The following is a 26,161-nucleotide window of genomic DNA, read 5'->3' as shown; positions in this document are numbered from 1 at the left end:
AGGTTGCCCATGCAGACCAGCAGCTTCGAGACTTGGGCAAATTCCAGGTGGCAACTGATGCCTTAAAGAGCCGTGAGCCTCAGAAACCCCAGCTGGACTTAAGTATTGACAGCCTGGATCTGAGCTTGGAAGAGGGTACCCCATGCAGTGTCACTAGGTCAGGAGACATGTCTGCCTCTCTACCCTGTGCCTGTTTACTGAGTGTATGCTGTTCTAGTCTGTGGTTTTGGTATGATGACAGACGCCTGCTTAGGGCACAGGAGAAGTAAAAACAGAAGTGGAGGAGCAGCCTGTAATGTGAGGCCAAGCAGTCCTGAGAGCCCAGAGCCTGAGTGGATTTGATCCTAAAGACCAATGAACCTCACAAGTGCTGAAATTGAGGACTACAAGGTTGAGTTTGTATCTCATAGTTTCCTGATAGTATAGAAGTCAGGGTTAGAAGTACAGTTGCTGCTTTATCAAAATATTTGTACTGCACTATGTGCCAGTGTTGTGAGTACTTAGAACAGTTACAACTTTATTTCCCACTTGTAACCATCTTAGGTAGGCTATATTCATTCTGTTTCCTTTAACAGATAGAACTGGGGTTTAGAGGGGCAGTCACTGGCCTAAGCTTCCAGTGATGGAGCTCAGTTCTGAACCTGGCAGCCTGGCTTGAGTCCTTGTTTATCACCACTCTGAAGCATCTCCCAGTCTGAGTTCTGGTGAAATGAGCTCAGGCTGACCAGGGAAGGATGTGTACATGGTGTTCAGCTTCTTATAATGTTGAGTGTGAGGAGGTCAAATCACACCCACATTCAAGGCCTGGGACCTATGAAGGTGTCTCTATTTACTAAACTAGAACAGGAAGAGGGGTTTAGAATGGGCAGTGTTAATTGTGGAACAGTTGTGGCATCTGAAAGAGGTCTGGGCTTATGGCTGTTGAGCTTGGGCTAAAGAGATCTGAGAGCAACCAGTATGAAGACGTTAGAAGCAGCCAAGAGTGGACTAAAAGGGCCCCAATCAAGGCCTCGTTTTAGTATTTCTGAAATATCAGCATGCTTTACCACATTTACCTGTAATAAGTGTAAAAAACAGTCACTTTGGGGTAAGGGAATAGATATAATGCCTTGTAGCCCAGGAACCGCATCTCAGCAGATTGCTTTTTCTACATACAGCAAGCTGCCTTGTACCCAGCCAGATGGCACCAGTGTCCCTGGAGAGCCAGCTTCACCCATCTCCCAGCGCCTGCCCCACAAAGTAGAATCCCTGGAGAGCCTCTACTTCACCCCCATTCCTGCTCGGGGTCAGGCCCCCTTGGAGAGCAGCCTGGACTCCCTGGGGGATGCCTTCCCTGACTCTGGCCGTAAGACCCGCTCTGCTCGCCGGCGTACCACACAAATCATCAATATTACCATGACCAAGGTTAGGCTACTGGGCATAGAGGGCAATCCACCAGTTGCTATCCAGGAGTCATCAGCATCAGTTGGGAACGCACAGGATGACCAACAAACCTGTGAGATAGATGGGAAAACTAAGGTCTTGCTTATTTAGGATCTGTCTTCTAGAGAACGGCGAGGAAGGCAGACCAGAATTTAGGAAATAGCAGTTAATCCTGAGCCTTTAGCTACCCTATGCATCAAGGATGTGGCTTGGCCTGGCCCTCAGTGAACTGCTACTTCTAGATGCCTTTTTTTGGACAGGGGAACGTCTAGAAAGTAGATGGAAAGATGCTCTTATGCTTTCTACTACTGAGAATTGGGGGAGAATGTAGATGATATTTCTGTTCCCAAGAACCTTGGGTGCAGGACAGACAGGTTGTGGGCTTGGGTTAGGGGTCTGGCTCTTAGCCTTCTTAGCTGTGTGCCTAGGGGGTACTTACTTCCTACCTCTGAAAATAGGCTGATAATACCTTCAAAGTATTGTGGGTGGAAGAGTCTTGGCAACTTTGGCATCTTTTTTTGGTTGGTTGGTTGGTTGGTTTTGAGACAGGGTTTCTCAGTTGCTTGGAGCCTGTCCTGGAATTTGCTTTGTAGAACAGGCTGGCTTTGAATTCACAGAGATCTGCCTGCCTCTGCCTCCCAAGGGTTGGGGTTAAAGGTGTGTGTCACCACTGCCTGGCTAACCTCAGCATCTAGCAAGAGCTTCTACTTGCAGTATAAAGACCCTTTTAAAACAGGGTGGAAGTATTAGATGTATTATTACACATGAGAGCTTTGGGGTAGAGGAAGGTGGTGCTATATAGTGTTACTGCAATGATTCATCTTTCCAGAAACTAGATGTGGAAGAGCCAGACAGTGCCAACTCGTCCTTCTATAGCACACAGTCTGCTCCTGCTTCCCAGGCCAGTTTGAGAGCCACCTCCTCCACCCAGTCTCTGGCCCGCTTGGGCTCTCCTGATGATGGTAACTCAGCTCTACTTAGCCTGCCTGGCTACCGGCCTACCACTCGAAGCTCTGCCCGTCGCTCCCAGGCCAGGATGTCCAGTGGTGCTCCCCAAGGTGAGGAGCCTTCAGGATCTTTGCATAGGGAGTAGGCAAGCTTTCAAAAGCTCAAGGCAGGCCTCCTTGCTGCCTTCCTGGACCAGAACTGCTTCCTGCCCATCACTTGTCCCTGCCATCTCAGAGCCTTCCCTATCCTAGGACTGCAAAGCAGCAGTCTGGACCAGGGATGCTCACCAGTTGCTTAAGATTCCCAGTGGGAATCCTTTGGTCTACTTTCTGAGAGACAATGGGCTTTGGGAAAGTCAGGCTGCCCAGAAATTTCTTGGAAATTGCCCTTTAGGTCCTAGGGACCCTCCTTGGGTATCAATTCATGACCCTCAGTTTCTCTTGGTGTGGATCACCAGGCCTTGGCAGGTGGGTAAGATTCAACAACCTCTGTGTATGAACTCTTCTGACCTCATGAGACAAATTTGGATGGGTATGCCACTTCAATAAGGTGGCAGGAAACAGTGGCTACAAAGTCTTGCCAGATTGTAGACAGTGTGTGACTGCATCCATGTTTGCCCTAACTCCCTGTCCTCCATAGGAAGGAACAGCTTCTATATGGGTACTTGCCAGGATGAGCCTGAGCAGCTGGATGATTGGAACCGCATTGCAGAGTTGCAGCAGCGCAACAGAGTGTGTCCTCCACACCTGAAGACCTGCTATCCTCTGGAGTCCAGGGTAAGATAACGGGGTCACCTCAAGGCCTTCCATACTATGTGTGCTGGGTCTTTGGCCTACTGTAAAGGTCACTCTCATGTTCCCATATAAAATAGTTGGCAGGTGTCACTCAAGGAATGAAGTCAGATATGAGACTTGGTATAAGTAGATAACCGGAAGGAAGGCATTTTCAGGATCCAGCTCTTTGGTATTATGTGATGCTCTATACAGCTGGGGCCCAGTGATTGCTTCTTGTTCCACATAGCCTTCCCTGAGTCTGGCAACCATCACTGATGAGGAGATGAAAACCGGAGACCCCCAGGAAACTTTACGCCGAGCCAGCATGCAGCCAACCCAAATCGCTGAGGGTACTGGCATCACTACCCGGCAGCAGCGCAAACGGGTCTCCTCAGAGACCCACCAGGGTCCTGGCACTCCTGAGGTAGGTGATCTGTGTTTTGTTCTCTTTAGCACTGTATCTAGGTGTGAACCAGATCACCATATCCTAAGTAGTGAATTAGAGGGAAGTCTTTCTTCCATGGAAGTACTTCTGTCAAACGGTGGGGAAGGCATGCCATATTGCAGTCGTTCTCTGCCTCACAGTCCAAGAAAGCTACCAGCTGCTTCCCACGCCCCATGACTCCCAGAGACCGGCATGAAGGACGGAAGCAGAGCAGCACTGCTGTAGCCCAGAAGAAAGCAGCTCCAGTTGTTCTTAAACAGGTTAGGCTGGGACTGAAGGGGAGGAAGGCAGGCCAAATGAAGCCTTGCTGGCAGAGCCCCTAAGTAGCATGTTGACAGACCTTCCCCTACAGGCGGACCGGCGACAGTCAATGGCTTTCAGCATCCTTAACACACCCAAGAAGCTGGGAAATAGTCTTCTAAGGAGAGGAGGTTCAAAGAAGACCCCAGCAAAGGTCTCCCCCAATACTCAGAGTGGTACCCGCCGTTCTCCACGAATTGCCACCACCACAGCTGGTGCTGCCACTGCCACCCCTCGGGCCAAGGGCAAGGTAATTCAGTAAAAGGAAGACACCCCCACACACACACACACTCTATAGGGCAGCATGGAAGTCAGGGCCAAGCTAGACTAGTGGAGAGGGGTGGGGTATACTAGCTAGGGGTTTCTGAGCTAGCTATTTAATAGAGGTTGGCAACACAAGAATTAATCTGGTAGTGACTGACTTTCTTTTTCAGGCAAAGCATTAAAGAGTCAACACCAGTGTGTGCGCGTGGCCCTACCTGTGTCCTCAGAACTGACCTTGTCCTTTTCCTTCTACTGTCCCTCTCAGTGCCTTCTCTGAGCTCCCAGGCCAGTGGTGGCCAGCCCCCCCCCAGAGACAGTGATGTTTGTCTGCACCCTTGTCTGGTGCCTAAAAGGTACCAGTGAAGATCCAGGTATCTTTTCAGAGCTGGCCCAGGAGGCTTGGAGCTTGGACAGTATGGGGTCTTCTCCCTATCTTGCCTCCTGATCCCCCCCCCTTTTTTTTTTAACTAGATTTGAGGCTGGATTCTTGAGCCCATAGTCTTCCTTTGTCTCTGGACCTAGGGACCATTGGAGAAGCAGGTTCTGCTTCTTGCTGTTCCTGGTGGCTGGGCCTAGCAGAGGCCTTTGCTCTTGAAGCTCAGGACTGGGCATGACCTGGTAGGAGCCTCAGCTGCTCTTACCTCCTCCCATCTGCACAAGGACACAGCTGCCTGGAGGATGCTTTTTTTTCCAGGGCAGATGGGTCCTGCGTCTCAGGGGTGGGATAGGGGGCAGCCTTAATGGCAGCTCACACTTCACCTAACCCAGACTTGCACTGGGGTGGGATATAGAACTATGGGAAGGTTTTTAAGGGCCAGGGATGGATCTTTTCTAAATGTTATTACTTGTAAATAAAGTCTATTTTTCTCCCTTGAGTGCTGAACTCTTTGGTATGGGGGAAGGAGGAAAATTACAGCTCTTTGGAACTTAAAAGTAACAATTTTCTCTCTCTCTTGCTGAGTCTTCAGACCACCACTCTTCTCTCACCGCTCTGGCTAGTTCCTATTTCATGAATTCTACTTGGCATGAGAGGCAATGCCCACTGTTCCTTCCTGAGACAGGCAACATTCCTATGACGACTCATCGTGGGGCCTGAAGCAAACAAAACCACCCATAAATAATGAAATCAATGTAGATCATGGCCAGAGCGGAGTATAGATGTTGCTCAAGTGTCATCTTAGCCAGGGTTCACCTGTTGGATTGGTGCAGAATATGAGAGACCTGATAGGTATTCATGTTGAGTTCTAGGAAGAGGTTTCAGAACACCAGTGGAGTGAATAAGACATTAAGGAGATGCATGGACAGAAGGACAAGCAGGAGGAATTCTAAGGGCCTAATTTAATTACTGTAATATTCTAGGTAGAAATGAAGCTTGAATTTGAGAATCAGCTGCACAGGGACAACCAAAGCCTATACCCTTCAGGTAGATGAGAACCAGGCTCCAGTCATGCTTTGGCTGGCTTCATGGTAACCCCTGGCCCTGCTGATGTGGGTGCTGGGCTGTGGCTGGAGAGGATTTCTTGAGAAGGGGATGGAACTGTCTTCAACCCATCCTAGGAAAGTAAAGGCACACAAAGTCAGAGCTAAGGAGGACTTCTTGCCCCTCCTATCACTGAAGTACCAAGTTACTTCCATTCCATCTCTGGTTGACTTACACATATAAGCTGTCCTGGCAAAGCCCATCCTTCCTTCCCTGGACAGAATAGTTCCTCCCACCCCTGGATTCCTTCCTTCAAGTTCCTTACCCAGAGCTGGGCCAGAACGATGTGATACTGGGCCACCTGTCCAGGGTCCACAAACAAACAGGAGAAATTGGTGCTTCGTAACGTGGGGCTCAGTTCCTCCAGCACCAGGGCTCTCTGTAGCCAGGTGCTTGTATTCCTGTGTTCCCGACTGCAGGAGCAGAAGGAAATCATGAGAGGGTTGCATGGGAGGGTAGCAGTCCCTTCTGCTAGGCTGACTGCTGTGACCCTCACCTTGTGTGACCCTCTCTCAGCCGGCCTGGTAGGTGCTCAATGAAGGAACCATTGCCCAGCCAGTAGAGGATGCTGAAGTAGGGGAAGCGGCTGCAGGCAGTACAGGATAAGGTCAGCGTTCCATCTAGGAGCAGATATGGCTGTTAGTTATTCTATGAAATAGAGGCCCCTACCCTGCCAGCTCCCTTTAGTCATGAATCAGAACCTGTAATGCCTGTGCTCCACCTACGTAGGAAAATGTCAAAATACAGGCATCAGTCTCCCTAAGCCCGAAGAATGTGATTCTTCCACTTCTGTGTCTCCTTCCTTGGGAAGACCTTTTCTAAAACAGTGTCCAGTATCTAAGATTCTATGACAGGTCCAATAGTCATGCTAGTAGGCTGATGTCCTGAGATGGCCAGAAGGCAGGCAGGCTCTGGACGGAGGGGGTATGCCCTGGAATACCTTGTCACCAAGGCTCTAAGGGTCTACATTACTAAAGGAACCACCTTGGGAGCTGGGCAGTAGAATGGTGAACACAGCCAGCTCCCATGTCAACCCAACCCCTAAACTCTCTATTCACATCCTGCCTCTGACAACCTCTTGGGCTCCAATATTGCTCCTTACTCAATGGTACTTCTTCCTCTGGCCAGATCACGTCCACTGCTGGGTAGTGCTTAGTTGGGCCTGCTGGAGACCAGGAAGAGCACGGGTCCTTGGAGCTCCCAGTAAAGACAGTGGCAGTTGTCTGAGGTGCAGCTGTAGCTCTGGCCAGAATGACAACATGGACATACAGAAGCAGGACCCACCAAGAATTGGGGTCTGAGGAACAGATAGTTACAGATGTAAAGCTCAGCATCCTAACACCTACTTTGGTCAGAGACAAGTTGCTACTTGGGTTGGAATAGACCTCTACCCAGATACTCCTGAGCTGTCACCAGGCACCAGAATAGGTGGAGACCCTGCAGCCCCCACCCTTTAGCCCTGCTATATGTGGTGCAAAGAACCCTTGAAATGGAGCCAGAGCCAAAGCAGCTAGAGTGAAACTTGGAGCAATAGTAGAATTGGATGCAGTCTCTTGGGGGTGATGGTCAAGTTAGCCACACTGCTGTGTTAGGATGACCCCACAAAGCCCCATGTCCCACCTGTTGTCCACCAATGTCTCATGGTCATGATGACTTGTATCAGGAGCAAGCAAGTCTGGAAAAAGGTGAGTAAAATTCAGCCAGCTCCACATTTTCTCAGGTTCTTTCCCTCAGACAGTGTAACTGACATCCATTGGAGCCTCTGGTACTTCAGAGGGCAGGCCTAGAGCCACAAGCTGGACAACTGGCACTTAAGACACTACTCTTGTTACCTAGTAACAATTTCCTCTCACACCAGCTCCAAATAATATTTCCATAACGGTTCCCCAATACAATCTTACCCGTTAGGGAGGAGAAGAAAGGCACAAAGAGCCAGGGACTTACCTGGGAAGCAACACTCTCCGTTGACAGCCCTTGTTCTGGGAAGGGCGGGATGGAGTCAGCTTCTGGGAAAGCTCCCAACCATGATTTCACTTTCACTTCCGTTTTAACTAGGAATCCCAATCCCAAACAGGCTGCTCCACCCCTTTGACGCAATGCTCACAGAAGACAGAATTCCCAGGCCCCCTCTCCAAACTCTCACCCCACTAAGGACCCCTAGTGGGTGAGACAGATCAGGACTGTCTTGCTGAGGGTCAGGACTGTGGTGCCCCTTCCACCCTTCACTTTCTATAGAGCCAAGACCTTTTTAAACTCAATGCTATACCAGCCCATTACCATCCTAGCTCCTCTGTTTCCCCACCTCCTCAGCCCCACCCTTCACATTCACAGCTACTTGTGTAGGCTCACTAGTTAAGTCTTGATCTTACTTGGCTCTTAAGCCCTCTAAGCTTGTGGGGAGCTCCAAGGCTCAGTGTGGCTGCCTGGCCCCAAAACCCTCACCACAGGAAATAGCAACTTCCCTGACTGGCTGGTGTACAAAACTCCCAGCCACACTCAGAGCGGATTCTAAATAACCAAGAAGGCACTTCTTCAACACCAGCTCCAGTAGCCCAGGGGCTGGGACTTGGCAGGTACAGAATTAGAATCAGATAAAATCTGAAGCTGTGCTCCCCAAGAATCATGCCAGGGCCTCTAGGGCATGCACCTGTGGGTAGTGTGTGACCCTAAGTTTAGGTTTCTGTGATCGGCCAGGAAAGCTGGTGACAACAGGCAGGGATGAATCAGGTCTGAAAGACCCAGGAATAAGGTTCGGAAGTGATTCGGATGCAGGAGGCTAAAATCCATTTCTTCATGTCGTAGTCACATTTCTTCTCTGAGCAACTCCACCTACCGTCTATCACCTAGGCTGCAGAATGCATGGGAAAACTCCTTCCAAAGAATCCAGGATCTCCAAGAGTTGACCCAGAGTTTGCACCCCCACCTCCCAGGGGTGATTCTCAGTCCATTGGGGGATGGGTGGGGGTGCAGTAAGAGGAACTAAGCCTCTACCTTAGAGCAACCAAGACCAGAGGTGGCTGCAGAGGTTGTGGGACTCAGGGCTGCGAAAGCAGCCTTGACCTTGGGGGGGGGGGGCGCAAAGAAAGAGTGATCTCTGAGCCTTTGCTCAGCTCCCATTCCCCTGAGGATGGAGGGAGACAGGAAGCCACAGCTAATAAGAGAACAGGCTGAGTAGTTTGGGGTAGTAGGGTACTAGTCTCAGGCAGTGAGGATGGAGTGCCACCTCAATCTGAAAGGGGCCCAATGAGGCCTCAGGGCCCATAATTACCATAGGGCAGGAACCATACGTGACTCTAGGTCCCAGCTCTCAGGTGGGGTACAGGGGTCACAGGAGAGAGGTGGCCAAAAGAACAGCAGATAGATGTTCAGCTTTCCAGCCTAGCTCATGGAGCTTTATTCAAAGATCACAAGACCCTGTTTGATTCTTGTTGCCCTCAAAGGAGCCAGGCCAAATTTCCCTAGAAACCCAGTGCTGCAGACCCACGATGCCCTCCCACTTTCTCCAAACACCCAGGACTATGGCTAGGCTGGCTTAGAAGTCCCCTTTTCAGAACCTGTACCCACTCAGGCATTACTCTTCCTATCCACCCACCACTCCAATTGTCAGGCCCAGGAAGAGCCCACAAATGACCAAGCCTACATAGGGCTATTCCCTGGGGATCCCTGCTTAGCTTCAAGGGCACAATGCTGACTAGTCGGCAGAATCTGATGTTCATTAGTCTGCTATGTGCACACATAAACACTCTTAGACTTTTGGTAAGGAAGTGACGTGCAGAGTAGCCTTTGGCACATGTTACCACTTCCAGGCTGAAGGGTCTATCTGCACAAGAAGCTGCAACATTCACTGCTGCCAAAGTAGCTTCCACAGCCCAACAATATATAGATGGCTTCTATACCCTGCCTGGCAACAACCCTGCTCAGTGGCAGGTTATCCATGCTACTTGTTCTTCCAGCTGTTCCAAAACATGTCAGTGAATTTTGAGGTCACAGGGTTTCCCTAGTTGGAAAAGTCACTGATTTTGCCATACTCAGTCTTTAGTTTCCAGGCAAATGGGGAACAGAGTCATGTACAACAGACATCTTATATCCCAGACAGATGAAGAGACCCTTCATTGCTCAGTGTTGATCTGTGGCACCAGTCTGAGCTCTTCCACACTGAGTGCAAACCAGCCTTGAGCTTTGCAGAGGGAAGGGAAGGTGAAAGGGTAGGCTGAAGCACTCAGTCATCAGAAAACGCACCAATGCTCTCAGCCAGAGGTGAAAAGACCCCTCGGGACCAACGGCTTTGCCCTACCCTGTTCAAACAGGATAAGGCCCAGGCGTGGGGGACAATTCCTATACTCCACAATAAAAAATTTAAATATATTCATCAAAATAATTTTCTTTTAAAAAGTCCCCACTGCTGACAGCCCCACTGGCTAGTTCTCCATCATTATCCCCTTCCCAACCCAGACACAGCTGGGGAAGTCCTGAGTGGCCCAAATGCCTTTGAGTCTTTCCCACCCAAGTCTTTGTGGGCAGCAAGGAGAGTGCCCTGAGGTCCATGGCGGGTGGGCTGGGTTCTCCAATGATATGGTTCCATATTATTCCAGGCCCAGGATATAGCTGATGCCTTGTACCAGGCCAATGATGACAGGCTGCCAGGCTACCAAGTATCGAAGCCAGTCCAGCAGCTGTCCATACATGACATGAGGCCTCTCCCAGCTGTTAGATTGTTAAGGATCAGAGGCTATGTACAAGAGCTGGTAGGTTCATCCAGCATGGTACTGAAGCCTTCCTTGGATTTGTCTGAAGTTCTACTCTGCTCCATAGCCCAGAGAAAATAAAGCTACCCAGCTTCTCTTTAGCTCTCCATATTGGAATGAAAGGCTGAACCCAGAGACTCAGGGGAAGGAAAGCAGACGGAACTGGAGCAGACACAGAAGTGGAGAGGTAAAACAGGTCTCCACAAGCAACATTCATGCAGGGCCTCCAAGCACCACCTTCTCAGAGATGACCAACAGTCTAATAAACCTGACAAATACCCTAGAAAAGCATCCATGACAGGAGGCTGGGAATGGAATACAGTAAGTAAATCAGAAGGATCTTCTAGCAAGTACTCTGCCTCTGAGCTAGCTATACTCTTGCCCCAGAAGGTTCTTGCAATGTACAAAATTTAAGGTTTTCTCCATGAAAGAAAAGATTCGGTCTACTGACATGCTGCATCGATAAAAGCTTTCATCTTGGCAGGAAGCTTGTTAAGATACATGCTGTTCTTAGGTGATAGTGGCACACACCTTTAATCACAGCACTCAGGAGACAAAGGCAGGTGGATTTCTGAGTTCAAGGCTAGCCTGGGCTATAGAGTGAGTTCCAGGACAGCCAGTACTACACAGAGAAACCCTGTCTTAGGGAAAACAAAACAAAACAAAAAAAAACAAAAAAAAACAAAAAACAAACAAACAAAAAACAAAACCAAGAAGTCTGTTCTAAAGAGATGAAACATCTCATCCAGCAGGGAAGCTCCTTAAGCCCAGAGAGTAAACAATTCAAAAGCTTCAAGAAGTCCCTGAAACTGACCAGATACACTAGACCCCTCCTTCATCAAGTATATATAAGCAATGAAAACTGCTGAGAAACCACTGGGCTTCCTAGCAGCCTCTCAGCTAAGCTAAACTGCCTAGAAGAGGCTCAGACCAGCTGAACTGCCTGCAATGAGTTCCAGGTTTGTGGCTTCCAGAAGCCATCATCTATGGTAATTAATGTTCAGTGATGCATTTGCCTTTGAGTCATTTCTGCTCCTGTAAATAACCTCTCACCCATACTCCTATAAATAACACTAAGAAAACTCACTGGTTCACCAGGTTGTACTTGGTGGTCTGTCGTTGATTCCTATCTGGGGTGAGTAGGTGTTCATTCATATCTTCCCAGGAATAGCGTCACAAAACAGGACAGATTCAGAGGGAAAAGGAAACAACAGGTAGTCACAAGGAGCTCACCCTTGGCGGAGACTTGAGGAGGTCCTCCTGAGGCAAAGAAGTCTTTGGATGAGTTCCTTTCTTTTACTTTACAACTAAATGTAGGGAAGGGGGTCTGGAGAGAGGAGAGAAAGCCTACAAAGCCCCGCTGGAAGGAAAGCCCGCTGAGAAGCTTTTGAAGTGGGCGGAGTGTCCCTGTCCCCTGACCAGTCCTGCTGGTCTATAGGGAGAGGGAACAACACAAAGGGCAGCTAGGGTAGGAGCTGGGACAAAGCTGGAACCTTGGACACCACAGAAAGTGAATGTAGGACCAAAAAAGGCTGGGTAGGAAGAGGAGTGAGTGCCAAGGAACACAGGTCCTTCATTAGAAGTGAGTGAGAAACGGTGTCCCCAGCTGGCCTGCACAGTAAAGGCAGTCACTAGATGCACATCACTCACTGATGAAGTAACTGTGACCATTGCTCAGCCTCTAAAAGTTGCTAGGGAATCAAGTGAGATGATACAGGTGAAGAACTTTCTAGAGAGGAAGCAGACACATGACAAGTGACAGTGGCTGCTTCCTTTAGTAATTTGATGGGCAGCTGAGTTTCCTTGCTGCCTCATGTCACACCCCACTTCCCAAGAACAGAAACCAAACTGAAGGGTAAACAAATTCTGGATTGGAGGCAGCATGGATGGCTCCAGGATGACCCAGACACTGACAGTATTTTCTTCCCACCACCCACTCTCAAGGACGCAAAGGATACGGGTTGCTGAACATCCTCTTCAGGTCCACCTTCTCCTTGCAGTAGGGGCACGTCTGCTTCTTCCCCACGATGCACCAGCCTCGGATACAGAACTCATGGAATCTGAGCATCATTGGTCAAGGGAAGTGGTAGAAAGCCAAACTGGAACTTTAGCCACATCTTGGATCTCAAGGTGCCAGAGCATCAGCTCCAGAGAAAGGTTCAACAGGAGGCTTCAACTCCTTACATAAAGCTGTGTAATTTGGGGCAGGTCCCTTCTCTCTGAATGTTTCCTCATAGAAAAGTGAGAGCAATGATCCTTATTTGCACTGTATTTTTGAGCCAAGATGGAGATCATACACAATTCCCAAAATGACACAGGATGGGAGCTTAGCAGATACATGATCGAGAAGACAGCAAGTCCTCAGTAGGGAATCTGAGTCTAAATTGAAGCATTTCACTAGAGGGTCTCCTTCCCCCGTGACAGATGCACCAGCTCGAGCGGCCTTGCTAGCTGCAGCTTTGGGTTCTCTATGACCTGGCAGTCCGTAACTATGTTTTACTGAAGGGGAGTGCCAGTCTGGAAGAAAGGATGAGGAAAGCTAAAGTTTCTGTCATGGCCCACCTACACTCCAACTCTGGACAACACATCATGGTCCCCCCAACCCTCTTCCTGCCATGACTGGAGTGTGGGTTCAGGAGAGATGCAGCACAAAGCAGGATACACGTGATTGCAGGAAAGCCTGTATGTGTTCTCGATGATGCCCTCTTCGTTGACATCCACAAAGATCTGCTGCCCACACACAGCACACACGCTATCTGAAAGGTGCTTGGTAGGCATGCCCGACTCACTGTAGAACTAGAGGATGAGAGCAGGAGGGAAGGCCAGAAAAGCTGTGAGAATCTGTCTGCCTGGGAAGATAAGGATGCTGGTCACGTTGCATCTGCAGTTAGGAAGCAGAGAGATGGATGCTGGTGCTCCGCTCACTTTCTCCTAAGCCCAGGACCACACCCAGGAAATGGTGTCACCCACAGTTAAGGCAGGTCCTTCAGACAGACCCAGAAGTTGATTTTCTAGGTGATTCTATCTCTTGTCAAGTTAACAATATTTACGACCACAGTCTTCTAGTTGGTCTTTCTGAACTGTGTCTGCCTCCTCTATAACCCAGTCTTTACACAGAAGACAACGTGGTAAAAGTCTCAATGGGGAAGCTTGCTAAAGAAGGCGCCCTTAAGCCAACTATGCTTGACACCTGCCGAGGGAAGGCTGACCACCAGTGGGTACTTAGTGACTTGAGTCAAAATTTGCAGAAGGACACAAACAGAAGCCAGGTTAGAACACACTAAGGAGTTTAATCCACACGGACAGGTGTCCTACCTGTGAGGAGCAAGGAACAGGCCAGGAATCAGAAAAGAAAGTGCCCAAGAAAGAGGTTTTTGTTTTTGTTTTTTGTTTTTTTCCAAATAAAAAAAGAATTTTGATTTCACAGAGAAACCCTGTCTCAAAAAAACAACAACAGCTGGGCGTTGATGGTGCATGGCTCTAATCCCAGCACTCGGGAGGCAGAGGCAGGTGAGTTCGAGGCCAGCCTGGTTAACAGAGCGAGTGCCAGGATAGGCTCCAAAGCTACACAGAGAAACAAAACCAGTCTCAACAAAACAAAACAACCCCACCCACCCACCCCCCAAAAAAAACAACAATAAAAGAATTCTGGCAACAGTGGTACACAACTAGTCCTAGCATTTGGGAGGCAGAGGCAAGAGGATCACAAGAAGTTCAAGGTCTACATATGGATTTCCAGGCCAGGCAAGGCAACATAATGAGAACCTGTTTTAAAAAATCCCAACTAAGGGGCTGGAGAGATGGCTCAGTGGTTAAGAGCACTGACTGCTCTTCTAGAGGTCCTGAGTTCAATTCCCAGCAACCACATGGTGGCTCACAACCATCTGTAGTGCAATATGGCACCTCCTGGCATGCAGGCAGACATGCAGGCAGAACACTACATACAATATATATATATATATATTATATATATATATATATATATATATATATATATATATTCTTAACAAAAAGAATTTTTAAAAACCCAACCAAATAAATGAATAATGTTGCAAAAGTACACAGAAAATGTCTGGCATGGTGGCACACCAACCCCAGCACTCGGGAGGCAGATGCAAGTGGATCTCTATGAGTTCAAGACCATGTAGGCATGCACACAGTACAAAGACATACATGCAGGCAAAACGCTAATATACATTAAATAAATAGGAGTTTTAAAAAAACTGAAAGCAAAAAGAAGGTTAGGATCTTCGAACAGTCCAGCCCTAGTTCCGGCCACTACTTCAGCAGTGAAGAGAGCACACATTCCTTTCTGGTGTTGTCTAGGAACTCTGAGGTGTCATGAGGTAAGCCTGGGGCAGGGGCTTTTTCTGAGGGTAAGCCAGGATGAGCCAGGACACAAAGAACTTGGCAAAGAAAGTACCACAAAACATTTCACAATCCTTCTCCGCCAGCATGACTTCTGGCATGAACAGAAACTTACCATGATGAGCTCTCACAAGCTTATGACTTCACAGTGGTCCTCTGAAAAAGGCAGTCTCCACCCAAGGTACCCTGACACAATTTAAGTTACTTTAGCTCAGATCACAGACATCTTCCCAGAAGTGAAAGAAAACTGTCCTAACGAGGTAATGCAGACCAGTGGGGAGGGGCCTGAGAAAACTTGTTAAAACCTCACAGTTTCAGCCAGGCATTGGTGGCACATACCTTTAATCCCAGAGCTAGTGAGGCAGAGGCAGGCAGATCTCTGAGTTTGAGGCCAGCCTGGTCTACAGATTGATTTCTAGGACAGCCTCCAAAACAATTCAGAGAAAGCCTGTCTCAAACAAACAAACAAACAAACAAACAAAACCTCACAGTTTGATTTCTAGGAACCCTGAAATAAATCAATTAACCACAGGGATTTCCTCAAATCAAATCATCAGCCACAGGAGATGATTTAGGTCTAATTTCTGATCCTGAGTTCTAATTGGGGACACAGTTATAAAAAATCGACTATAACTCTCTGGGACAGAAGCCGGGACTCACAATGTACAAAAGATTGAAAACTGACTGAGGCTGAACATGTATGGAATACAAGAGAATATTACTCAGCCTTTAAAAGGAAAGAAATTGGGGCTGGAGTGATAGCTCAGCAGTTTACAGCACTGGCTGCTCTTCCAGAGACAGAGTCCTGAGTCTCAGCACCTGTATAATGGCTCATGACCTCCTGTAACTAGGGTTCCTAGGGATCTAATAACCTCTTCTAGATTCTTCTTAGGTAACTAGGTAAGCACATTGGTGTACAGACATACATGCAGACAAAACACCCCTACACCTGAAAACAAAAATGGTAACTTTTTTTTTATAAAGTAAAGGAAGGTAATTCTAGCATATGAATGAACCTTGGAGATTTTACCCCAAGTGAAATAAGCTGGTCACAAAATGACAAAAGCACTCCAGATTTCTCTTATGAGATACTGAGAAGGTGAGTTTAGAGACAGAATAAGAATGGTGAGTGACAACCAGGGAAGGCTGGGGGAAATCTTCAATGTTTTACCAACCGCCCCCCTCGTCACCAAAAAAGAGACAGATTTTACTAGCAGTGGCCAATTGTGTAAAGAGGTTCCTACTTTCTCTGTAAAGGTTACAAGGTAACCACTGCTTGCACAAGTGAGTGACTTGGCCAATGAATGCAAGAAGGCTGGGATTTCCAGATTACCTCAAAGCCTTGATTAGATCCTTGCTACCAGGATAGCAACATTCCTGAAATTCAGTTTGCTGTCACTCAGGGACTCACTCAATTAACCAAAGACTCTTGACATAATTAATGAAAGACTGCTGGGTCCTCAGGGTTGGGAAGGTGACATGAAGCACATCTCTATCACCCACTCAGAACCTGCTGCAACCAAGCTCTAGCATTAACCCTGTAACTTGGAGAGTTTCAACCATACCTGCTGTGGCAAACACTGAATGAGCTAACTCGTGGTGACTCACCCAGGACTAAATCACAATTCTAGGACAACCCTACTCATCAGTTACAGGCATGCCAGCCTACAACAAGGGTCATAGCACTGTGCATAAATGTGTGTGTGTCCTCTAAAATGGACAGATAGTCAGTTTCTATGTCATTACTTACAGAAGAAATAATCTTTACAAAAGATTGCAGGACTTGGAGGGGAATGTTTTTTTATCAGAAACACACACTGGCTCATTCACAAGACACTGGCTGTCAAGATTCAGACTGTGGGTGGCAGGTACAGACACAGTGTGAAGTTCCATTAACCTCACTTGTAGATGGGCAGTCTGTTTTCCTACTATTGTGTCAACCTGCCAGTAAAGTCCAATCCAATGATCCTTCTGCTCACATGCTAGGAGGCAGAAGAGGATGAGGAATAAAAGATGGTATTTGAGGTTCTCTCCACCCTAACAAGAAATGAACCCATTTGCAGACTGGAAGCTGAAATATACCACTTTCTGGGAACTGTCACATCACTGCTAGGGATTCTCACTGTTAGTCACTGAACACCTGATAAGTCCTCCTGAGAGCACAGGAGACCCAATATTTGAGGGAGTCCAATGTAATAAGCATGTCCTGGGGGAGAGACTAACTCACTGTGTCAGCTCTGAACACAGCTTCTGTCCAGACACAGGAGGAATTCTGCAGGCTGGTTACTGCCCACCCCTCTGAGGAGTTAGGGCTGTTGCTGATAAGCTCCAGATAAAAGCTGATGGCAGGTGAGGAAAGACAGTCAGCAGAGAGGAGAGACCAGTATCCTGACACGGCTGCTATGAAAGCCGGTTCTGCCATGAAGCAATCTTACTACACATCTGCTGTGAGTGTAAACTTAGCAACTGACAAGCCAGAACCCGAGGCTCTCTTCTGGAGAATGAGGAGGCTAAAGATCTGAAGCCTACACATACAGACAGGAGAAAGTTATGAAGAATCCAACAGGCAATTCCAGAATGTTTGCACTGCTATTCTAAAGTTCCTGAGGCTGTTCACAGCCACAGAACATTTCATCTATGGTTTGGAGTGTAAAAGCCCATATAGCACAGACTGGATGTGGCAAGGGCCGTTTAGTCACCCCACGGAGGATGGTACCCCACATGGGAACATACAGATGAAAAAGATCACATCCAGAATGGAAGCAGGGATCATTATTCAAGGGCTGCACTCACTCTTGTAATAACTGATCTGGTATGAACTAAATCGGGGGCCTCAAGAATTACCTCAGTCTCTCTCAAGGGTACAGCCTAATGACTTCCTTGAGATGTTACAACCTCAAGAACTCTACAGTAAGGAGTGAGTCTCCAACACATGAATTCTTTGGGATACGCTCAGACCACTTATAATCCACAGAAGCTAATACATTTTTGTTTCCAATTTGTCCAAGTATAGGGGAAAAATTAATCTCACTTCACTGAGAAAGATCTGGCCTAAAATTGTACTTAACTGGCCTGGTGGTGGTGATGCACGCCTTTAATCGTAGGTTGGGGGGATGGGGGCAGGGGCAGGGGCAGGCACAGGCAGATATTTGAGTGTTTGAGGCCAGCCTGGTTTACAGAGCTAGTTCCAGGACAGCCAGGGTTGTTTCACAGAGAAACCCTGTCTCAAAAACAACAACAACAACAAAATTGCACTTAAACATTACCTAGGGAGGTGAAGAGTCCCCCTTTTTTTTAGGAGGACTGACATCTGAGTGGCACCTAAGAAAACAACACAGAAATTGGTAATAATTCTGTTGTTTAAATAATTAGAGAATATATACATAATATTTTCATCAAAAAGCAAAATGGGCTGGAGAGATGGCTCAGCAATAGAGAGTATTTGTTGCTCTTGCAGAGGACCTGAGTTCAGTTGCCAGCACTGACATGGTAGCTCACAACCATCCACAACTCTAATTTCAAGGAATCTGGCACTGTCATCTGACCTATACAGGCAACAGGCACATAAGCAGTGCACAAACATGTAGACAAAACATCCATGTATGTTAACCAAAACAAAAACACCCTACAAGATGTACTTCTATGTAGGGGACACCTTAACCACACCTGCTCGGGGCTGGCTACAGGTGTGCCTGACCACGCCTGTGAGGGAAGGTATAAGAGTGAGGGGCACACACACAGGAGCCCCTTCTTCGTTTTCATCATCGGCTTGCTCTACTTACTCCATGCCCTGCTGGCTGGCTAGGTTGCTCTGTACGTAAGGCATCTCCCTAATAAATACCTGACTCTGCATTGATAATTCTCTCATTACTTCTATTCTGAAAAAAAAGGGGAGGGAGATGTTTATTTGGGTCCTTTAGTTTGGCTGTTATGTTCCCACATTTTAAGCTTGAAGCAGCTCTTCACCATCTGCATCTAATCCTCCTGCAGCCCCCCCCCCCAATCTCTGGGCAAGGTGCAGTGGAAAAGGCATTATCATGCACATGATGGGGGATGTCCTTCTGTATATTTGTTTCTCTTATTGGTTGATGAATAAAACAATGATTGGCCAGCAGCCAGGCAGGCAGTATAGGCGGGGCTACCAGACAAGGAGAATTCTGGGGAGAGGAAGGCAGAGATGTAGCCATTTGAAGGAGTAACATGTTTGAGCCTTTTCTGGTAAAATAAGGTCATGAAGAAATACATAGATTAATAGTTATGGATTAATAAATAAGAGAGAACTGACCAGTAAGAAGCCTGAGGCATCAGCCCAACAGTTTATAATTAATATGAGTCTCTGTGTATTTTTTTTGGGACAAACGGCTGCGGGTCCCAGTAGGACAGAAACTTTGTCTACCATAAGTGAAGTGGTTAGTAAAGGTATGGGGTACAAGCAATAGAATAACTCTAAATAACTGACTTCTATTCATCTCAGCTGTTCTAGAACTTGGTGCACAGCTGCAGTGGAAGTCATATTGGAGGGAGGAGGCCAAAGCAGAATCAAAGGTTATGAGGATTCCCAAGATTAGATTCTTAGTGAGGGCTGTTATGTGGATGCACATACTCAAGCTATATACAATGAACACATCTTGTCCCTATGTTGTACAACAGCTTTGAATGCTTGGGACAAGATTCACAAACCAGGGAAAAGAATTGAGTCATATAATAAGGTTATACAAGGCCCAAAAGAACCCTTTGGTGACTTTTTGCAAAGATTGACTAAAGTGTACAAATAGGGTAGCAGACTGAGAAGCTATATGAATCTCATGGAATCTCTAGCACTGGAAAAGGCTAATTTAGAATGCAAAAAGGTGCTTGGGCCCTTAAAGATCAGATCAGTACCAATGGATGAATGGGTTCTGCACACAGCCAATGTTGCATATTTTGATTATAACATTGAGGTTTGGGTAGGAGAAGCCATCTTCAAAGATATGAGGAGATATCAAAATACCAAATGCTTTAATTGTGGTAGAATAGGCCATCTGAGAAGAAACTGTAGATAAGACATTCCAAGAAATGATGCCTATTCTGGGAATAACCCAAAGTAGAAGCCCCCAACATTCTGGATTGTGTAGAAGATATGGCAAAGGCCGACATTGGACCAATGGATGTAGATCGACAAGAGACAAATGAGGCAACCCTTTACCATCAGGAAACTCCTTGGAGGTGGGGGCTCTCGAAGGCCCCAATGTCAAAACTGGTCTAGGCATTCCCAGCCACTGTGGAGGGCAATCCTCCCCAGAACCATTATGAAATCAAGTGCTTATTGTAAAAAATTGTACTACTCTGGATGGTAGAATAGCTTTGAAGGAAGAATCAAAAATTCAAGGAAGAAAAAGAAATCATGTATTTTGGCAGACTTCTATAAATGACCAAACACCAAAACTAAGAGTACAAATCAACAATGTTATACTCGAAGGATTACTGGACACAAGTGTGGACATCACCATTATCACTCCAGAATCTTGGCATTCCTAGTTGGCTTCTTCAAGAGGTAGATGTTCAATTCTTAGGGACTGGAACCCTATCTCATGTAAAACAAAACATGAGATGGGTTGAATGCATAGGGCTAGAAGGACAAAGAGGAAGGCTGAGGCTATATGTGGCTAATAGAGCAGTAAATCTGTGGGATCGATCTGTTGCAGCAATTTAATACCCAGATTAACATTCCTCCTGTATCAAAAATGAACCATAAACCAACTCATGTTTATGGAAACAATGTTATAAGGCACTATATAAAACAGAAACTACCCATCCAGGCTAGACAAAAATTCACAGAAACTCCCTACCCACCAGGTTGACTTCCCCACAAGCAAAGACTCAGGTGTGAAAACATCTAACTCAGACTGGAGAGATGGCTCAGAGGTTAAGAGCACTGGCTGCTCTTCCAGAGGTCACGGGTTCAATTCCCAGCACCCACATGGCAGCTCACTGCTGCCTGTTACTGCAGTGTCAGAGGATCCAACGCCTTCACACGAACACACATATAGGCAAAAACACTAACGCACATGAAATGAAAAAAAAAAAAATCTTTAAGACAAGTGTTGAACTCATAGAGGGATCAAAACCCCTACCCTTAAAATGGTTAACTGACAATCCTGTCTGAGTGGGGCAATGGCCTATGACTTCAGAGAAGCTAGAAGCTCCAGAACAACTGGTTCAGGAACACCTAAATGCTGGACATATTGGAAGAATCTACCAGCCCTTGGAATTCTCCTATATTTGCTATAAAAAGAAATCAGGAAATTTGGAAATTTGGAAATTTGGAGAATGCTTACAGACTTGAGAGACGTTAATAAATTAATTCAGCCAATGGGCTCTCTACAGTCTGGAATGCCATTACCTTCTTTATTACCTAAAGATTGGCCTATTATAGTTATTGACTTAAAAGACTGTTTCTTTACTATACCTCGACAAGAAAAAGATAGGGAGAAATTTGCCTTCACAGTGCCTACTTACAATAATTCACAACCAGCTAAAAGATATCAGTGGAAGGTTCTCCCACAGAGAATGTTAAATAGCCTCACCCTGTGTCAATATTTTGTACAGTAGCCATTGGAAATAGTATGTAAAAAATTTCCTCAATCAATAATTTACCATTACATGGATGCCATTTTATTACCTGATTCAAATGTAAATGATTTAGAAAGAATGTTTGAAGAAGGAAAGAAAATTTTGCCTTGTTAGGGATTACAAATTGCCCCTGAAAAAATACAAAGAGGAGATTCTATTAATTATTTAGGCTATAAAATAGGCTTACAAAAAATTAAGACCCTAAAAGGTACAAATTAGGAGAGATCAATTGTAGACACTTAATGACTTTCAGAGATTGCTAGGAGACATTTCCCATCTACGACACATTATTGGGATAAAACTTGGTCAACTGATTCATTTAAACAAAACCTTTCGGTGCTTCTAATGGTTAAGCTATCTCTAGTCCTTCAGTGTTTTTAGTAACAAAAGTAAAATCTTGGGCTGGATACACAGTTCAGCAGGCAAAGTGTATTGCCAAGCAAACCAGATGACTTGAGTTCAATCCCTGGAGTACACATAAAGGTACAAGGTGAGAACTGAATATACAAAATTTGTTCTCTAACTTGCATATAAGCATAATATCTGTGCATTGTCCCAGCATCATACACAAATACAATAATAAATAAGATTAAAATCTCTGATCTGTACATTTTTACTCTATCTATAGACTATTTCTCCAGACACTAGCCTTAGTTCCTCAGGAACATCTACCCTTTCATGACATGGAGACAGTTCAATCAGTAAAGTGCTTGCTGCATGAGCATAGATCTGAGTTTGATCTTGAGTATCCATATTTTAGAGGTTTTGTGCAACAGTATGTGTCTGTAACCTCAATTCGAGTGTGTGTGTTTGTGTGGGGGTCATAGAAAGCTGGATGCCTGGATCTCACTGACCAGCAAGCGTAGGTGAATTGGTTCAGTGATAGTTCTTATTGTAAAAATTAAAGTGGAAGACTATCAGATAGCTCACAGGTAAAGAAAGCACTTGCTATACAAACCCAACTATTTGAATTTGGTCCCTGGAACACATGTGAAGGCAGAAGGAGAGAACCAATCCCACAAACTTATTCTCTGATGTACACAAGTGTCACATCATGTCACAGGACACCCACACCCACACGTCATACACACAGTCACTAATAATTAAAAATAAATAAATTGCATTTGGGAGGCAGAAACAGGTGGCTCTTTGTGAGTTCAAGGCCAGCATAGTAGTAGCCTACAATGCAAGGTCTATAGTGAGCTCCAGGACAGCCAAAGGTAAATAATAGAATTTGTCTCAAAAAAACAATAACAAAAAGAAACAATTTGACCTCTGGCCTCTGCATTCATGCACACACACAAGTTCAAGCATCTGTGCACATATACACACATAAGCAAGCACATACACAGATGTGGTGCACACCCATAATCTTCATGCTGGGGGAGGTAGAGATAAATCCCTGCTGGCCATCCAGACTACAAAATTTTGCAAGCTCAGGCCAAAGAAAGACCCTGTGTCAAAACACAAGGTGGATGGCTCCTGAAGAATGACATTCAAAGTTGTCCTCTGGCTTTCAAAGGCATGTATACAGACAGAGAAATACACATACACATGTATAAAAAAGAAGGAAGGAAATCCCTCCCCCCCAACCACACTCAGTCCTGCTGACAGGACTCTTAGGGATGCTATTTCCTCTGTTCACTGCACATTTCATCACTTACTCCTACTCATGTTAAAGTCAGCTTAAAAGTACTTTTTTGAGGAAGCCATCTTTGAGGTCGATGAGGTCAAATGTCTCAATATCATGTGTTCATGGCTTCATGCGCCTTTCCTTCACAATACTTAAAACAGACATATTTTATGTTTGTGCATTGCTTTAATAATTACCTTTCTCACTAGTGAGTGAAGTCGTTTGAGACAAGGACCATGTTTTATTTTTATTTGCAGATTTTCTATGTGTGACCCACTGGGTTTAATTAGTGTTGCTTGAGTAATTATGGGTCAGGGGTTACTCACTGACACTTGAACAATCAGTGGCTACATAAAATAACTATGTCTTCATTAGCAAAATGTACTGCCAATAGTTCCTCAGAAAGGGATACATGTTTTATTTTCAGATACCTTTGTAAGTCCAACATATGCAGCATTAAAAAACATTTGTTAAATGAATGTAACTTCCTACTGGGTAAAGTATTTCTTTCCTGTGTTGACTCAAGTTAAAATTCCAGGGCACATGTGAAATCTGAGTTTCTAAATTTCAAGAAGAAATCTATATGCATACCACGCACATCTAAATTTTTTTTTTGCTTTTTCAAGACAGGTTTCTCTGCATGTAATCCTGGCTGTCCTAGAACTCACTCACAGAAATCTGCCTGCCTCTGCCTCTTGAGTGCTGGAATTAAAGGCATGTGCCACCACCTGTTTTTTTTATATAGCTTATCTCATGTTAGTGTCTTTGTCTTACATCATGTAAGTGACATTAGCATGAACAATTTGGAGATAGCAGGAGGCAATATTAAGAGTACAGATAACAGGGCACAGTGGCAGAAACTGGTAATCCTAGTGGTCAAGAGTCTGAGGCAGGAGAATTCTGAGTCCATATACAGCAAAACTTTACCTCAAACAAAACAAAACACTAAAAAACAAACAAACAAAAAAAAAAACCCAACAGATGAACTTACCCCTATGGTAGAAGCCATATAGTCTGCACACATTTCTGCAAAGTCCCGCTCAAGAACTCCATAGTAGAGGCCATAGAAGAGAAGAGAAATGCCAAAGTCCATTGCATCTTCTGGTTTAATCCTGCAAGGGAAGCAGTGTGGCAGTAAGGCCTGCCCTGAAACACAACTGCCTTGGATTACTGCTTGAGGATACTCAAGGCAAAGCCTAAACTTAGTCAGGTTGCTCAAAAGCTAGAATAAATGTTATTAAAATATGAACAACTCCAGGCTGCTGTTGTAATTTGGTCCACAAACACCTCTTGAGAAAGCTATTACTATGAGCTGGAAATACCAAGCTACTGTATTGCTCACTGCTCCATGAACCTGATCCCTGGTCTCAAATTTATCTGTAGCTCCAGCCTGACAGGACAGCCAGCCAGGCTTTGTACTTGCCCAGAGAATTTGTGGGAACTATCTGGTAGCAACTCCACTATTGGTAAACGCTGGATACCAAATAATGGGGATTTCATTTAAAAAAAAAAAAAAAAAAAAGCTTCATCTCAAGTCAGCCACCCAAGCTGACATGGCTGACTCCAAAGGTGGGCAGGACATTCATGACCTTGGTAGATCAGAGACAAAGACTGAAATGACCCTCTATCTCTTGCCAGGTCGCTTCTGGGAATGTCTGAACTGACAGCAATTGCACAAAGTATCTCCCATATGTGAAATGTGTTCTTGGGTCCCCAGGGAAGCAGAGTACAGCAGGATAGGAGTTTTCTCTGTTCACCTCCAAGTATTGTACATAATAGTCTAGGTTTCCCCTTATTTTTCCTAACTTTTTACAGAAAGAGTTTATCAAACATAGATGGGGGTGTGTGTAAAATTAGTAAATATTGACATATTTGTTACTATAAAATAGTTGTGTAAGTACATTTTCAGTATAATGTCATCAAAGTTAAATTTTGGTTCAAGACTCTTTACTAAGGAAATATGGATTTTTCATGTAACAGTAGAACTCCAAGGACCAGTAAATTGCAGTCTAGAGTCTATGAATGCTATAGAAAACTATCTTTTTAACATACTTTTACAACGAACTCTATGTATTCACTCATGGTTGTAAGTTATAATTCTCAAAGAAAGTGGATGTGCCTTACAATATTTAACTGATTAGTTAGCATTCATCTTACACCAGTCAACCTAATCAGCAGCATAAAAATAGTCAAGTTCTGGGCTTAACAGTTAAAAGCACTGGCTGATCTTACAGAACACCAGGGTTCAGTTCCTAACAGCCACATAGCAGCTCACAACTGTTTGTAATGTTAGTTCCAAGGAATTCAATGCCCTTTTCTGGCCTCTGTAACCCCTGCACATACACATGTATGCAAGATACTTGTAAACATAAAATTAAAACATATAGTCAAGATCTTTGTTTTCCTCTTGCATAAATTAAGCAAGTACAGCAACAAGAGAAACATCTTTAAAAAATAACATTAGGTGGGCATAATCCCAGCATAGCTCTGTTGAAGACATGTATTAGAGTCTAAATGAATGAATCCTAAACCCTTCTGGATACTGTTTATTCTTTCAGCCTATTTTCCTCCTAGAAGAAAGAAATCTAGGAGTGTCCACTCTCTCTATAACATAGCAGTTTTTGTTTGTTTCTTTGGTTTTTTTGTTTGTTTTCTTCGAGACAGGATTTCTCTATGGCTTTGGAGGCTGTCCTTGAACTAGCTCTTGTAGACCAAGCTGGTCTTGAACTCACAGAAATCCGCCTGCCTCTGCCTCCTGAACGCTGGGATTAAAGGTGTGCCCTTGCCAGGCCCAGTACCTCTCTCTGTCTGCTGCCTACAGATCAGGATGTAAGGCTCTCAGCTACTGCTCCAGCACCACACCTGTCTTCTTCTTGTCACGATGATAATGGACTAACCCTCTAAAACTGTAAGTAAGCCTGCAATTAATTAGTTTCTTTTATAAGAGTTGCCTTGTCATGGTGTCTCATCACAGCACTATAATAGTGACTAAGACATAAATTAAGATGTGATCATTAGTCACTGTCCCAGACATGGAATTCCTTTTTTTTTTTTCCCTTTTCCCTTCTTCAGTACTGAGAATTCAACGTTGCCCATCTAGACCTAAAGTTCTATCACTAAGCTACATCCCCAGTCCATTTTCTCTTTTTAATATTGAGCCAGGATCTAGCC

The 26,161-nt window shown here is 45.4% G+C and overlaps 3 protein-coding genes across 18 annotated transcripts in view; 1 reads left to right on the top strand and 2 right to left on the bottom strand.

The window, feature by feature from the left end:
* Positions 1–5,027, top strand: part of Numa1 (nuclear mitotic apparatus protein 1) — a 74,416-nt gene extending 69,389 nt beyond the window's left edge. For 7 of the 8 annotated variants that reach the window (XM_035442326.1, XM_027407849.2, XM_027407854.2 and 4 more), the window contains 8 exons: positions 3–157; positions 1,158–1,404; positions 2,252–2,480; positions 3,010–3,146; positions 3,391–3,567; positions 3,729–3,848; positions 3,941–4,138; positions 4,323–5,027. In XM_035442326.1, the coding sequence (XP_035298217.1) occupies positions 3–157; positions 1,158–1,404; positions 2,252–2,480; positions 3,010–3,146; positions 3,391–3,567; positions 3,729–3,848; positions 3,941–4,138; positions 4,323–4,334 (1,275 nt within the window). In that variant the 3' untranslated portion in view covers positions 4,335–5,027. Of the gene's footprint in view, positions 1–2; positions 158–1,157; positions 1,405–2,251; positions 2,481–3,009; positions 3,147–3,390; positions 3,568–3,728; positions 3,849–3,926; positions 4,139–4,322 lie in introns of all 8 variants that reach the window. The other variant, XR_004769114.1, reaches the window with a different exon arrangement.
* Folr1 (folate receptor alpha) overlaps positions 1–26,161 on the bottom strand; it is a 349,146-nt gene that overhangs the window by 143,203 nt on the left and 179,782 nt on the right.
* The window catches only part of LOC100759075 (RING finger protein 121), a 64,163-nt gene continuing 43,472 nt past the window's right edge, over positions 5,471–26,161 (bottom strand). For 5 of the 9 annotated variants that reach the window (XM_027407867.2, XM_027407864.2, XM_027407866.2 and 2 more), the window contains 6 exons: positions 23,982–24,102; positions 7,253–7,307; positions 6,735–6,929; positions 6,129–6,252; positions 5,898–6,045; positions 5,471–5,705 (listed from right to left, as the gene is read on the bottom strand). In XM_027407867.2, coding sequence (XP_027263668.1) covers positions 5,598–5,705; positions 5,898–6,045; positions 6,129–6,252; positions 6,735–6,929; positions 7,253–7,307; positions 23,982–24,102 — 751 coding nt within the window. In that variant the 3' untranslated portion in view covers positions 5,471–5,597. The other 4 variants (XM_027407871.2, XM_027407870.2, XM_027407869.2 and 1 more) reach the window with 4 other exon arrangements.

This window comes from Cricetulus griseus, chromosome 3 (genome assembly GCF_003668045.3).
Source record: "Cricetulus griseus strain 17A/GY chromosome 3, alternate assembly CriGri-PICRH-1.0, whole genome shotgun sequence".
In the NCBI taxonomy this organism is placed as follows: Eukaryota; Metazoa; Chordata; class Mammalia; order Rodentia; family Cricetidae; genus Cricetulus; species Cricetulus griseus.
The sequence above is the reverse complement of the archived record's forward strand: the minus strand, read 5'-3'. Positions and strand labels throughout refer to the sequence as shown.